The following is a 16,229-nucleotide window of genomic DNA, read 5'->3' on the forward strand; positions in this document are numbered from 1 at the left end:
GAATTAAGAGAGAAAACTAACTCAATCAGTTCAATGTCTTATAACCTCAGCGAAAGACTTGATTACACAGTCATTTACTACTTGCCATTGGTCATTAGGGCTTGAATTTCACACTGGACCACAGGCCCGAGGGCTGTAGCTTTGGTGTCAAGCCAGTTTTCTTTTGACAGAACAAGCTCAGTAGTCTTGTGTTTTTGATTTGAACATCAGTCAAGCATATTACCTCACTGTGTTACATCTTGAACAAAGAAGTTTTGTTATTTGCTGACTTTGAGTCTGATGCAACTTATTTCAGTTCTACTGAGTAAAGTCATAATGAAGTAGGCCTTACTTCATACCTACATGTATGAAGACAAATGAAATCAATCTTCTCTTGCGCTTGGTCGAATTAGCAAAATTTTACCTTCACAACGGAATAAAAGGGTAGCGACGAGTTCGTTAACGGCTAATAAAACTGCCAGGGTCAGGGCAGTGTGCTAACGGCCCGTGCCGAAGGCGAGGGCCTTTATCGCACGGCCATGACCCTGCAAGGTTTTAAACGGCCGTTTAAGAACGAGTCACTACTCTTTTATTCCCATTCATAAATGCCTTTTTGGTTAACAGGTGTACTAAAGTAAGAAACTCTGTGAAACTTATCCGTTTTATCAACTGTTTACACACCCCCCTTGTGACGCGCTCTCCCACCAATAGGAATAGCGTAACTGTCTGAGTTTTTTATGAATGCAAATTAACTTGGGTCAGGAAGTTTGTACTTATTTTTTATTCTGGTCTTGTTAAAAGAAATGTTGGTCCTGAAAACATTTTAAGCTCCAAATTAAAGTCTTGGTCATCAGTCAACCATTTATACAATCACTGTTTACAAAACAAGACATGCTTGTAAAATATTGCAACAATGTAATTTTGTTTATTTTCTTCTTATACATTTTATAAATGGATACTTTTTTTTCTTCAATTTTCCAAAGAGGCAAGCATATTTGTTTACCCGTACATGCCTTTACTGTGTATATGCCTTTTTGCCTACAGGTGACCCCAATCCTCCAATATCATTCTATCCTATGTCACTCTGTTCCTAATGGTTTGGACTTGGATAAGATTAGGGTGTCATGTTAGTGGGGCTGATAGGGATTCAGGGGGAATGGTGTCTTTGATGATCCAAGCATCTATATTATGGCACATGTCATGAATAACCCTTAAACAAAACCTTGTCCCATTCTTACTTGAGCTCGGAACTTAGGGGTTATTTTTGATTCATCGATGACACTTCAGCCACACATCAACAACATTGTTCGTTTTCATCATATCACATCAGGAATATAGGTAAGATTCGCAAGTACTTGGACAAAAGTGCCACTGAAAAGGTCATTCACGCATTTGTTACTTCTCGTCTTGACAACAGCAATGCTCTTCTCTACAGTCTTCCTAACAACCAGATTTCCCGACTTCAATGGCTCCAAAATACTGCTGCCCGCATTGTGACACTGTCTAGAAAATCCTGTTCTATCACCCCCATTCTGAAACAACTACACTGGCTCCCTATCTCTCAACGAATCATCTTCAAGCTGATGCTCATTGTCCACAAAGCTCTAAATGGCAAGGCTCCCCACTATATTTCTGAACTGCTTCAAGTTTACACTCCATCAAGGAATCTTCGATCAAGTTCCATGCTTCTCCTCATTGAACCCAAGTCTCGACACTCATGGGGTGACAGGTCTTTTTCTGTAGCCGCGCCACGCATCTGGAACTCTCTACCACTTAATCTTCGATCTTGTCTTTGTACTGCAAAATTCAAGTCTCTTCTCAAAACTTATCTTATGTCACAGGTTTTCAATGACTAATTTTGTTGTGTCTGTTTTTCTTTGTGTTGTGTTTTTGTTTTGTTTTGTTTTGGTTTACTGCGCCTTGAACACCCAGCAGGGTGGATATGTGCGCATTACAAGTCTTATTATTATTATTTATTATTATCCCCCCCTCTAATATTTCACTCAGTCATGGAGTGAGAACTCATTAATGGTTTTCAATGGTTCTTAACGTATAGCCCCATAAACGCATGGACCAAGGAGTTCTGCCAGACGTGTGACTTGACTGAACGGTTCTAACAGACCTGGCAGTTATGCTCTATGCTTGGCAGGTACCCACGCTTGGCCCCTGATCACTGCATCGCATGCACCCGACACCAGCTTTCTCCACAGGGTTAATTTTTGTCCGGGAGCAAAACCAATCATGCATGAGTGTTAAATTGCACAAACCATTCCTGCATGATCGGCAAATTGCGCAAATTATTCCTGCATGATCGGCATACTGCGCACACCACTCATGCACTAGCGGCAAATTGCGCAAACTATTCCAGCACAATGTGCCGATTGCACAAACTGCTTTTGCATGATCGACGATTGTGCAAACTATTCCTGCAAGATCTAACTATTTTTTAACCACTAATCCCAAACTAAAATCCCTATTCGTGCATGACTGCCCGCTAGTTTTTACCTACTGGGAATGAAAGTTTCTTGAATGAGCGCCTGGATTTTTTTCTTATATTCTGCTCTCTGATTGGCAGTCTTGCCTTTTGCCTTGCTGTTGGTTTCAACATTCATAGAATTGATGGTTAAGATACAATAGTTTTATGATAGCAAGGGGTCGACTCAATTATTGAGTTTTCAACACAAAGTGTCATTCATCCGCTAAAAATGTTGTCAGGCTGCCTTCCAACACGATGAAAAATGCAGGCGAAATTCCATAACAAAATAGCTGACTTCTGGGTACCAGCCACTTATCAATTTTTATAACATAGATCGATCTTTGATAAATACTAGCGTGTGATTTAAACCCACACTGAAATGGTGTTTTGTGATTTTTTGTCTGGGCACTGACAATTTTGCCAAGCAGCAAGACGACCAAAGTTGTTCCATGATCTAAAAAAAAAACTGCGCTCGGCCACTGATTTAGATTGGGATTGGCCATTTTCAGACAAGCAACTTATATTAACTGATGAACTGCAACAAATTATTTGGTAACAGAGCTGTTGATAGTAGAAAATATTGTGGCTCTCTCTGAAGTACATGTAATGTAGTTTTTGAGAAAGAGGTAATTTTTCTCTCAAATATTAAAATACTTAAGGCCTGAAGCCTTTTATTATGCATCTTAAAGCACACAAATTTATGCAACAAGGGTGTTTTTCTTTCATTTTAATTCCTGCAACTTGAATGTCAACTTGGTAAAAATTTCCACAGACTTGTTATTTTATGCATATATTCTGAGAATACTGGTCTTTGACAATTACCAAAGTTGTCAAGGGCCTTTAAACATACTACAAATAAAAAAGTTTTAAGTAGCAAACCACAGGGGGAACAGACTGAACATCGTGCCTTAGTTTTAACCCTAGATAGCTTAGACTGCCACTTTAAACCAGAGGTTGTATTTTTAAGTCCCGCTCTTGAAAATTGTTCTTTGTAGGACCCATATTCTTTGAAAATTACCCCATTTTCCATGTGGTTTATTACTTGATAATTGACATAATTTGTCACATCCCTTTAAGGTGATCCCGTTGCTGCAGCTTCCCAGGTTGTATATAAACTGAGATTTGATTCTTGGCTATACCACAGTTACAAGTTGAATGGCTTCTGACTGGCAACACTAAATATCAAAAAGGCCGTATAATCAGGTTGTCTACATACAAAATGTACAAACTACAATTCTAAATATAACTTACCAGTACTCTGATCCTCTTTTATCTCAGGCTTTGCTCCTCATCTTGTATGCCCATAACCATGGTAACCCAAGACCCATAAGATCCTACTCAGTCTCATACTCCCAGGGTAGATGCTGAAGACTCTGGCAGTGAAGCTCTGAAGACACTACAGGGAGAGTTGAAGATGTACAAGAAACAGGAAGCTCACAATGAGAGGTAAGCGATAGTCAGCATTTACTGTCAATGTTTATTTCATGTTGACATATCTCGTAACAGACTTACAGATCTTCTTGTTTGTCACAGACATTTTTATTTCATAGCCAAGAAATGTTTGTTTGTTTGTCTTTGACATATCTTGGAGGATAATATCTAGAATTGGTTTGATTTGAGAAACTTCTCAAACCAAGAACAAACTGAGAAGGTTATTACATGTACCTGACTGCATGGCATAGTAAAAATGTTTTTTCAGTGTACTTGTCTTCTGTTTGGTAGTAGTTGGTAACTGGTAAACATCGTGAAAAATGTGAGATTTTAGAGAACTATTTAAAGTCCTGTTATTAGAAATTGAAAAATCTGAATGTGGAGAACAAAGTTCAAAGTGTTGTCGGCTTGTATTTGCTACAAAATGTTGTGACTAAGTGCACCACCCTCTGGCTCTGGTGTTTCTGATCAGCAGAGTGTTGGTTTGAGTCCCAGTCTTGTGACCTGTGTCATTAAGAAACTATTGTCACTTAGCTATTGTCTGATCAGTTCGGTTTTGGGGTTTAAATGTAGAGCCGTTACTGTGTTTGGTGGGGGGGGGGGGGGGGGTGGGGGTCACTGAATATGAAAGCAAACAGATAGCAGTTAGAAAATGTTGGCCTCAAGTCAAGTTTTATGCAGCATCAGCTTGGAGCGTGATCTTTCGATTGTAATGGTAGTATTTTGTTTTTTAAGTAAGCCGAGTTTCGGAACAGCATTACAAAAAAAACTAGACTTAAGTTTTTGTCATAACAAAAACAAGGTGTTCGGCATCCGGGAGTACAAAAATACAAGCCTGGTGGAAATTACAAAGCGACAATTCCAAGAATTAACGCATATTCAAAGCATTTTACATGCACTTCCGGTTTAGACAGGTCAAAAGGTCAAGAGAAGGTCACCAACATACCCATTTTTGTGAAGTACGTAAAGCCCTTTCATATGATGTATAGATTGTCAAAATAGCTTTTGTTGTTAAGGAAATAGGAGCTGATGAGTAATGACGACTGGAGAAGAGACTAACTAACCGGAAGAGAAATGTTTGTTGAATGTTGAAATGCCTTGAAAACAGACAACGTACGAAAAGCCCTTTTATATGATGTAGGCCTATAGATTGTCTAAACAGCTATTGTGGTTGAGGACATAAGAACTTGTGAATAATGACGACTGGAGAAGAGACTAACTAACCGGAAGGGAAATGTTTGTTGAAAACGCCTTGAAAAAATACTATAAACGAAGCTATTTATATATAAAAAATAAGTAAGTAAAAAAGAAAGAAAAAAACATTAACTGACCAAGCGGATCTCCCATCCAAGTACTGAGTGAGCCCGATGTTGCTTAACTTCAATGATCGGACGAGAACCATAGTAATCAACGCAGTATGGTCGTAGTCAAAACAAACAATGTATTTTTGACGAAAATATTCAAAAAAAATCCAATTTGAACCAGAAGACAAGGTAAAAATGGGGTCATGTCTGGGAGGCGTTTACAGAGTTTTTAACGACCTTTTCGATGATGCATCGATTGTAAAAATCCATCATGTAGATCAAAAGTTATGATTTTTTGAATTAATAAACTTTGAATTTTTATAACTCAAGAATGGATGACGTCATCATGACGTAACAAAAACAGTATTCCACTCCTAATGCATATCTAACTATGTGCGAAGTTTCAAATTCATACGAGTTTGGGAAGTGTGCTTCTGTTTGTTCTTGTCATACTGCCGTGAGTTCCGCGGGAGTGGTCGATCGATGTCACGTCTCTGCTTCTCGGTGTTTGATCAAAACATGACCAATGTTCGTCTTTTTCTGCTGTCATTTTGTCACATAATTAACAGTCCCATGAATCACTGAAGTAGGTGGCCATCTCAGCAAAACTTTGTCTTCAATTCCATATTGACCACTAAGCCATCAGAAGGGCAAAATTTGAACAGTTTGACGCCGAAGATTGAGAGTAAATCGTTTTCGCAGCGTTCTGCCATGTGCCCAGCCAGCTCTATGCATATATGCCGCATGGCACAGAACTTGGCACCGCGCCACCAATGAAGGCCTATATAATGCACATGCTCATACACCAAAAAACCGCGTGACTGCATCGCATACAATGTACACATACAATCTTTACGCGCAACCATTGGGGGAATTTCGTAGTTCTTTATACATGAATTTTTGAATTTTCAACCTCGATTTTGAACCGGAAGACAAGATCAAAATGGGGTCATGTCTACGAGGCGTTTACTCCGTTTTTAACGACCTTTCCGATGATGCATCGATTGTAAGAATCCATCTAGTGGATCAAAAGTTATGATTTTTTTGAAATAATAAACTTTGAATTGTTATAACTCAAGAATGGATGACGTCATCATGACGTAACCAACACAGTATTCCACTCCTAATTCATATCTAACTATGTGCAAAGTTTCAAGTTCATACAAGTTTTGAAAGTGTGCTTTTGTTAGAGGACAAGGGACGGAGATAAACTGAAGAAGTAAAAAAAAAAAAAACGAACAATAAAAGGTGTCCGGAGCGATGCTCTGCTCCGAACACCTAACAAGTTTAACCATGCCTTTTGTCGCTTTTGTTGCATGTTGAGAAATGTTTCACTTTAAAGTACTGCAGGTTTGGTAAAATATATCACTTTTTATTCCCAAAAAATGTGGAACCAATTGTCTCCGTGATGACTTTGTAAATAGTTCGTGAATAAAATTGATATATACTTTTTTAGGAGTGATTGTACAGACTATAAATCCTGTTGAATGTGATACAATATGTTCCTGAGATTGGGTTTTCCAATCAAAATGGCATTTAAAGGCACTGGACACTGTTGTTAAAGCCATTGGACCCTTTCGGTAAACAGTGTTGTCCGAGGCCCACACTTTGTGTACCACAACTTCTATATCAAATATCAAACCTGTGAAAATTTAGGCTCAATCGGTCATCGAAGTAACGTAGTTTTAAGAAAGAAACAATTTTTCACTGAAATATTTGAATCGAGTAAGAGACCTGAGCAGCTGAGATCTCAAATTCAAGAATCTGAAAGCACACAACTTGTGCGACAAAGGTGCTTTCTTCCCTTATTTTCTCGCAACTTCCATGACCAATTGAGTTCAAATTTTCTCAGGTTTGTTATTTTACACACATATGTTGAGATACACCAAGTGAGAAGACTGGTCTTTGACAATTACCAATAGTGTCCAGTGTCTTTAAGAATGAAACGTGTCAGTACAGGGCAATGTAAACTGTGCACTAGAGCTACTTGCTGTTATAGTCAAAGATCAGACAAACAACCATTTATAATGATCAATGGCCAGATTATCAGTTTATTGGAGTATGGCTGCTGATAATGAACTTGGACTTTAAATACAAAAACAGTTTGAAGTGCATCTAGGTCTGTTATCAGGTACTGTACATACATGTAGAACAGTGAATGATGGTAATTAGCTGACATACATGTAGTCAGATTTGTTTCTGCATTTTGCAATACTTTTACATAGGCAAGCAAATTGAGGTGAATTTTTATTTATTTATTTATTTTGTTTTTTTTTGGGGGGGGGGGGAGGGGGCACGGAATGTTAAAAAAACATAAAAAAGCGAGCACTGAAAGATTTTTAATAAGACTTTATAATATAAGTTTTCTTTATAAACCCATGAGTATGACAATGATTCAATAAGAACTTCAAAGTGTTTTTTTTGTTTTGTTTTTTAATCTTGACAATTGTTAATAAAATAAAGCAGTAATTACTTGCAAAAGTACATGTATGTCTCTGGGCCCCTGCACCACGGCCCCATGGCCCCTTTCAAAGAAATGACCATTCACTGTCTGTGCAAATTCATAGTAAGCCACCCCCCCCCCACAACTAAAACATCCTTACTGTTTTGAATATTGTTAGAAGACTACTCAGCAAGCAATGACCATTCACTGTCTGTACACATTCATAGTTAGCCGCCCGCCCCCCCAAAACTAAAACATTATTTCTGTTTTGAATTTACTGTCTTTGCAAATTCATAGTTACCCACCCCCCCCCCAACTAACCCTACCCCTAACCCATACCTGCCAACCATTCCGATTTGGGCGTAATCATTACGGAAATACGAGCTGTGTTATGGATTACGAATTACTTACCCTTTACAATGTATTTAGCATTTCCTCAAAATCATGTACATTATTAATTAAATACAGTGATTTATGAATATTTTGAACGGTATGATATGTATCAATTATTTATCCGTCTTGTTTTCCAAGCAATATATTTGTCTCGTAAAATGCATAAAATGCTCCGCGTTGGTCTTTCATTGGAGCCGTTGTTGTTCGTCTAGCGCGATGGCCATTTATACATGTACTTCAATACCATTGTTCCGTTGCACCAAGAGAGGGCACTTTACTAAAAGCTGTATTAATAAGCCAACACCTTGAGACAAGACTAGGCACACATGGTTTTCCCACACGACGTATGTTGTGTGTGTTCTTTTGTAAATAATATGGGCAGTCCGACCGAAAAAAATGGGTCCGACGAGGACGCATCGCGCTTGTGGAATTACTCTAAGGAATGCTACAAAAATTAAATTGTTTTGCTTACCGTTAACCAGCTCCTTAAAATTTGGCCAAGGTCTCTACATGTTGCAAATATTGACCAATCACAATTTTGTTTACAACTCGCCCAGTATATGAGTGAAGAATATAGCATGAAACACAGCAACAATCATTAAAGTTGATGAGGAAATTCCAGCAATGATCTGTTTTATGTTAGCACAACACACTGAATGATGTTCCAAAAAAATATATAGAAAATGAGGATGCACAATACATTGTTACAATGTAAGAATTGTGGCCTATGTTTCTGTGGATGTTTTGTTTACGCTGCAGTTTATTTTTTAAAGCCTTTTAACGTTTGTAATGGTGGCCCAACATCCGGACAACATTTTTCTCGTTTTTTTTTTTAAATATTTTTTTAGGGTGCACATTGAGGGTGCATACTGTTTGTAAGAATCACATGATTTTGTTTGATTTTGCTTGATTCCTCTTTTTCATTTCTCAAAGTTGGCAGGTATGCTCCCCCCCACCCCCCCTAACTAAAACATTATTTTTGTTTTGAATATTGTTTGTACACTATACTCAGCAAGCACTGTCTGTGCAAATTCATAGTTACCCCCCCCCAAAAAAAAAAAAAACAAACACAAAAAAAAAACAAAAAAAAAACACCTAAAACATCATTGCTGTTTTAAATATTGTTTGAACACTATACTCAGCAAGCAATGAACATTCACTGTATGTGGGCATTCATAATCTAGTTAAAGAACTTCTTTTGTACTGTATGCCATATCATTAAGCCCATACACACCAAATCTTGCTTAGCACTTTGAAGTCCTCCTAAGCAGAAAAAAGTTACCTGTCAAGTTTATGAGGTTGCAGCAGGTGCCCAACTTGGCCAATAAATTTGCTAAGCAGCATTTCCTGCTTAACAGTTTTGGGATATTGTATGAAGCTAAGGTTGGACTTTTCTCTGTTTAAGCAATGCAAAAAAAGTTCAGCTTATCAATCAATTAATCAACCAATTAATCAATCAATCAATCAGAGGGAATTTATATAGCGCCAAAATCAACCAAAGTTGTTCAAAGGCGCTATACAAGATCCTATACAAGTGCGACACATTTGATAAAGACAAACTATTTTCATATCTGAAAGGGGAATTTGAAGCGACGTTTAAATTTTCCTTATGTCTTTATTTCTAAGACTGATGGATTCAGAGTTGTTAATTTGATTGAAAATGGATGGGGTTGGGAACAAGTGTGTTTAAAAAAAGAAAAAGGAAAAAAAAAGAAAAAAGAATCAATCAAAATGTTGCCAAAAAGCATTGATGGCAAAGTATGCTGTAGTTTTTTTTTTAACCATTTAATTATTATGTTTTTACATGACATCATTTACGTACATTATAACCACCCTGTCTGGACTTATCATGAGGTGTTCGTTCCGCTCTCGTCTCCAAGAACCTCAAAGCGGGTGAATCTCAAAGCACACCCTAAACATTTTGCCCTTTTTACAACCCCAATGTACAGTTCCTTTTCTGAAATCAGATCCGTAATTCACATCCCATCCACACTGTTTTACTGTTACAACAGTCAGCGATTCGTGATATGTGTGCAAAACAAGCCCACAGGTCCGGGACCCGCGCAGCTGTGCACAGTGTATCAGTTAGCTCTGTAGATTTTTTGCAAATGCAGAAAACATACTAGGAACAATATTTGACATCTGCTTAACTTTAATAGAGTGCGGAAAATTTGTTTCTTGTAGAACAGCACACAATGCCTCATTTAACTCTATTTTGTTTATGTTAAGACAAACTTTGATTATCTTGTATTATATACCTCATGTTGGAAATCCTCTAATCTGATTGGTTAAAAAATCCCCCCCCCCTTTTCTATCCAGATGACGTCATAGTGACTATGCCCGGGGCATAGTCAATTGATTATGTCTGTCCAAAATAACGCAACTTTGATATGTATAATGTACAACAAGCATTCCGTGTCACGGCGCGACCTTTCTTCGCAGACGACCTTTCACCATAGTAAGTGTTGTTGATTAGAAGAATCTTTTATTTCGGTTTATAAAAGAAATATTGACAGCTAAATAATCGGGGCACTGTAAAAAATACAGACCCTCGGTGATGTCGAAACCATGACTATGCCTTCAGCTTTGTTTCGGGCATAGTCATGGTTTTGACATCTACCTTGGGCCTTTAATTTTAACTGTGTTTTCATAGAAGTCAATATTTCCGTATTATAGTGGTCTGCAAACTTTTTTGGGCTGTCCAACCATGCCCTCTGTTGCTGCTTACCAGGTTGTTTCATAAAACCATAGAGTGAGGTGATCCCTGGCTATGCTGCAGTTGCAGGTTCCATGGCTTCTGACCAGGGCCCAACTTCATAGAGCTGCTTAACACTTGATTTTGTGCTTAACGGCGCATCTAGCAAATTTTTCATTTCATAGCCTTGCTTAAAGACAGTAGACACTATTTGTATTACTCAAAACAATTATTAGCATAAAACCTTAGTTTGTAATAAGTAAAGGAGAGCTGATGGTAGTATAAAAACATTGTGAGAAACGGCTCCCTCTGAAGTAGCGTAGTTTTTGAGAAAGAAGTAATTTTCCACGAATTTGATTTTGAGAGCTCAGATTTAGAATTTGAGGTCTTGAAATCAAACATCTGAAAGCACACAACTTTGTGTGACAAGGGTTTTTTTTGTTTCATTATTATCTCACAACTTTGACGACCAATTGAGCACAAATTTTCACAGGCTTGTTATTTTATGCATACATATATGTTAAGACACATCAAGTGAGAAGAATGGTCTTTGACAATTACCAATAGTGTCCAGTGTCTTTAAGCAAGGTTTTTTTGCTTAAAGTGGTAAGCAAACAAAAACGGTCCGTAAAGCCCAAACCTTTTTGCTTCAGCACCCTGTTTAAGCACAGCGCATAGTGCTACATCACTGCAATATGCGTTGTTAGTGTGGTGAGGCAGCGATTTGTATTTTACATGTGTGTGTATGATAGGTTCAGCGAAGTAAACAAGTGTCTAAAATATTTCAGAAATGTTGTACAGTGTATCTTCTTCTTGTTCACTCTCAAGTTAGTGTGTAAACCTTTCAAAGGGAACTACAGACAGAGAAGGTGATGATTTGTTTGTTAAAGCCACTGTGTATTTATTTGCGCCTTCTTCTTTTTTGCTGACGCAGACGACCCAAAATATTGTGCGTGCAGTTTGTTTATATGCTTAAGCTAGCAACCGCTCGTGAATTAGGTTTACACTTAAAGACAGTGGACACTATTGGTAATTACTCAAACTTTGATTTTGCGAAATCAAGCATCTGAAAGCACACAACTTTGTGTGACAAGGGTGTTTTTTTCTCTCATAGTTATCTCGCGACTCCGACGACCAATCGAGCTCAAATTTTCACAGGTTTGTTATTTTATGCATATGTTGAGATACACCAAGTGAGAAGACTGGTCAGTGACATTTACAAATAGTGTCCATTGTCTTTTAGCAATTAATTTTGCTACATTAAGCAAACAAAATTTGCTTACCAGTAGCCAGCTCTATAAAATTTGGCCAAGGTCTTTAATCAAACAAGGCATTTCATTCTTGTTCTCTACATGTAGCAAATATTGACCAATCACAATTTTGTTTACAACTCACCAGTATTTGAGTGAAGAATATAGCATGAAACACAGCAACAATCATTAAAGTTGATGAGGAAATTCCAGCAATGATCAGTTTAATGTTGGCACAACACACTGATTGATGTTCCACTGTATTTCCATAGAGTTACACAGCTCAAAGTTAAACTTTGGAACAACACGCCCCTATTTATTACTGTTTTGTGAAAATTCCAGTTTCTTAATTTAGCTCTAGTTTGTAGCATTGTTATGGTTAACATACAGTTCTACTGATACTGCACTTAGCGCATATTTACACACTGAAATGATATCAATCTGAAAGTTCTTGGTGTCTGTGACCCCTACATAGACCTTTTCGCAAATACCATTGCGCAAGCACAAACTGTCGAATGAGGTGCATGCTGGTCTAGCCAGTGATCAAGTTTGATAGCTAGCTAGACCAGCATGCACCTCATTCCACGTCTATTGTGCGCGTACCGAGTATTTGCGATAAGGTCTATGTACATAACTGGGACTCAGTGACTAATCAATAACAGGTTGTTTAACATTGGACCGCAGCATACTACAATACTTGTCTGGTTTTAGATTCAAACGCCATTTTTGAACAGAACTTTTTCTTTTGAAACTTCTTTCCATTTTTACCCATCATGGCCGACTCATTCTCGTGCATGTGAAAATAAGGAAGCTATTTGTAAAATGAACTTGTTTTATTTGTTTTAGTCATTGAAATACAGACTGTCATCATTCTTGTTTGAACTTCTATTTATTACTAATGACTTCTGTTTGCTGCTTGCTCGAGTAATTTTAGTTAATTAATGGTTGCCACATAAATCAAACATTAAAAATGTTTAAAAGGTTTCAAAAACAAATCCCAGACCTGTTTTTTATATTGTTTGAAATACAGAAATACAAGATTTACTCTGGAGTTGTTTAGTTCAAAGTTTTTAGCTTTGCCCTTAACTTCATCACAGAGCGTAGACATGATTTTTGGTTTTGTAAAACTACTTCTTTTGCATGTACCCGATAAGTTGTGTATTACCCATAGTCATTGGCAATGCACAATCACACTGAAGCATATGGTTTAAACAGTTTTAACAACCTTTGAATCCCTTATTTGAACCCTTCTTCTTTACTCTGATCCTCTTTTATCTCAGGCCTTGCTCCTCATCTTGGATGCCCATAACCATGGTAACCCAAGACCCATAAGATCCTACTAAGTCTCAGACTCCCAGGGGTAGATGCTGAAGACTCTGGCAGTGAAGCTCTGAAGACACTACAGGGAGAGTTGAAGATGTACAAGAAACAGGAAGCTCACAATGAGAGGTAAGCAATAGTCAGCATTTACTGTCAATGTTTATTTCAAGTTGACATCTCTCGTCACAGACTAACAGATCTTGTTGTTTGTCACAGATGTTTTTATTCATTGCCAATAAATTTTTGTTTGTTTGTCTTTGACACATCTGGGTAGATGATATCTAAAATTGGTTTGATGAGGGAAACTTCTCAAACAAAAACAAACTGAGAAGGTTATTATGAGGTACCCGACTGCATGGCGTAATAAAAACCTTTTTCAGGTGTACTCGTCTTCTACTGTTAGTAGTTGGTAACTGGTAATCATCATGAAAATGTAAGATTTTAGAGAAATATTAAAAAAACTTCCCAAAGTCCTGTTAATAGAAAATAAAAAATCTGAATGTGGAGGACAGAGTTCACAGTGTTGTCGGCTTGTATTTGCTATGAAATGTTGTGACTAAGTGCATCACCCTCAGGCTCTGGTGTTTCTGACCAGCAGAGTGTTGATTTGAGTCCCAGTCTTGTGACTTGTGTCATTAAACAAGTCACGTAACTATTGAAGGATCGGTTCGGTTTTGGGGATAAAATGTAGAGGCGTATGTACTGTGTGTGGTGGTGGTGGTGGGGGGGGGGGGGGGGGGGGTCATGGAACATGGAAGCAAACAGATAGCACTTAGATAATGTTGGCCACAAGTCAAGTTTTTACAGCTTCAGCTTGGAGCGTGATCTTTGGACTGTAATGGTAGTATTTTGTTTGTTAAGTAAGCCGAGTACAGCTAGACAGCAGTTTCAAAACAGTACAACGAAGCAAACCTTAAATTAACCACGTCTTTTGTCACGAGTTTAGATTTTGATCTTACTTCTTGTTTAAAGGATCTGTATTTGTTTTGGTAATGACTCTAATTGATTAATGGCAATAAAAACTTACAACAATAAGTATTCCTCAGGTCTATTCTTTCTTCTCATAACTGTAAATGGTTTCAACTTCCTAAGATTCTACCCTGAGATATATGAAGAACTTTGGCCCCGTTTTGAGCAGATAATCCCTCACGCTGTGTGTGATCTGACTGTGTAACGGCTTGAGTGCACAGCCAGGAATGGGACAATTCATTTACGTTTTAGGGGATCAAACATCTAGCTACTTCGTACGAAGTGGCAGGAAGCACAAGGTTTATTTAAAACAAAAACATTGCAGTCAGTAGGAGTAATAAATCAATTTCATTGAAAGTCGCATATGTAGAGTAGATTACAATTATTATACAGAAATATTGGACATAGTTTACATAAACAATGACAAAAATTGTTTAATGTTACACAACAAACTTGATTCGTCAAGATATTTCTGTACATAATTTAACAAAAAAAAGGACATGGGACGCTTCTACTAATGTGTTGAATGATAATTTTATGTAGTCCCATATTTTTGTGAAGTTTTTTTTAACGAAGCATTAGCATTTTTGGCATGCCCACCACATATTCTGCAAAAAACACCCCTACATGTATTTACTAAATGTAGTAATCCAGCCACGTCAAGTGATTTTCGAGTCGAAGAAATGCACAAAATTCCACGAGTCAAATATACCTTTGCACATTAAAAACGCTACATTGTTGAACCATAATGCTTCTAAGATATAAATTTAAGGCATAAAAAACGATGGATTAAAATAGCAAAAAGCTTTGCCAAACGACGTATTCTGCATCCAAAAACGATGTTTGTGCTGAATTAGTGGGACAACCCCCGCGAAAAAATGACAAAATGTGGTGTGACCTCCATAGGAAACTGATTATTTTAGTCAAAGTGCATCTTTTTCAACCAAAAAGTGCCCCTCTTTACTGGCTCCTATTTATATAAAAAGTGTACTGTTTCGAAAGAGGAATATATATACTATACGATGCCGAGCGACTTTGTAAGTTTAACAAAATCACTTTTCTTAAACTAATGAAAATGTCTCCCAAGTGTGTGAATTTGAAGGGAATTTCCCGTGTTGAACAGGTCGCCGGGAAAAGCGTTGAGCAGATGCACACTAGTTCTTCATATGGTTGCCCTACATAAAGGAGTGTGATTATACAAACTGTAAATCCTGTTGAATGTGACACAATGTACAATGTATGTTCCTGAGATTGGGTTTCCAGTCAAAATGGCATTTAAAGGCACTGGACACTACTGTTAAATAACTCAAAATAATTGTTAGCATAAAAACTTTCTTGGTAACGAGCAATGGAGAGCTGTTGATAGTATAAACATTTTAAGAAACAGCTCCCTCTGAAGTAACTTCTCACTAAAACATTTTAATTAAATTTGAGACCTGAGCAGCTGAGTTCTTGCATTCAAGCATCTGAAAGCGCACAACTTGTGTGCATGCTTTCTATCATCTCTCGCAACTTCCATGACCAATTGAGTTCAAATGTTCACAGTTTTGTTTTTTATTCATATGTTGAGATACACCTAATGAGAAGACTGGTCTTTGACAATTACCAAAGGTGTCCAGTGCCTTTAAGAATGAAAAACCTGTACATGTCAGTACAGGGCAATGTAAACTGTGCACTAGAGCTACTTGCTGTTATAGTCAAAGATCAGACAAACAACCATTAATAATGATCAATGGCCAGATTATCAGTTTATTGGAGTATGGCTGCTGATAATGAACTTGGACTGTAAATACAAAAACAGTTTGAAGTACATCTAGGTCTGTTATCAGGTACTGTACATACATGTAGTACAGTGAATGGTGGTAAATAGCTCTACTCTTTGAAATGCTGACATAGTCAGATTTGTTTCTGCATTTTGAGATACGTTTATGTAAGCGAGCAAATTGAGGTGAACTAAGATTTTATTTAT

The 16,229-nt window shown here is 37.5% G+C and overlaps 2 protein-coding genes across 2 annotated transcripts in view; one reads left to right on the top strand and one right to left on the bottom strand.

Moving 5' to 3' along the window:
• LOC139949420 (uncharacterized) overlaps positions 1 to 12,285 on the bottom strand; it is a 32,781-nt gene extending 20,496 nt beyond the window's left edge. The window contains exon 1 of the mRNA XM_071947747.1: positions 12,117 to 12,285. Coding sequence (XP_071803848.1) covers positions 12,117 to 12,161 — 45 coding nt within the window. The 5' untranslated portion in view covers positions 12,162 to 12,285. The remainder of the gene's footprint in view (positions 1 to 12,116) is intronic.
• LOC139949433 (uncharacterized) overlaps positions 10,418 to 16,229 on the top strand; it is a 62,555-nt gene continuing 56,743 nt past the window's right edge. The window contains exons 1-2 of the mRNA XM_071947762.1: positions 10,418 to 10,484; positions 13,252 to 13,420. The gene's annotated coding sequence lies outside the window, so the exon portion shown is untranslated. The remainder of the gene's footprint in view (positions 10,485 to 13,251; positions 13,421 to 16,229) is intronic.

Source organism: Asterias amurensis, chromosome 17 (assembly GCF_032118995.1).
Source record: "Asterias amurensis chromosome 17, ASM3211899v1".
Taxonomy (NCBI): domain Eukaryota; kingdom Metazoa; phylum Echinodermata; class Asteroidea; order Forcipulatida; family Asteriidae; genus Asterias; species Asterias amurensis.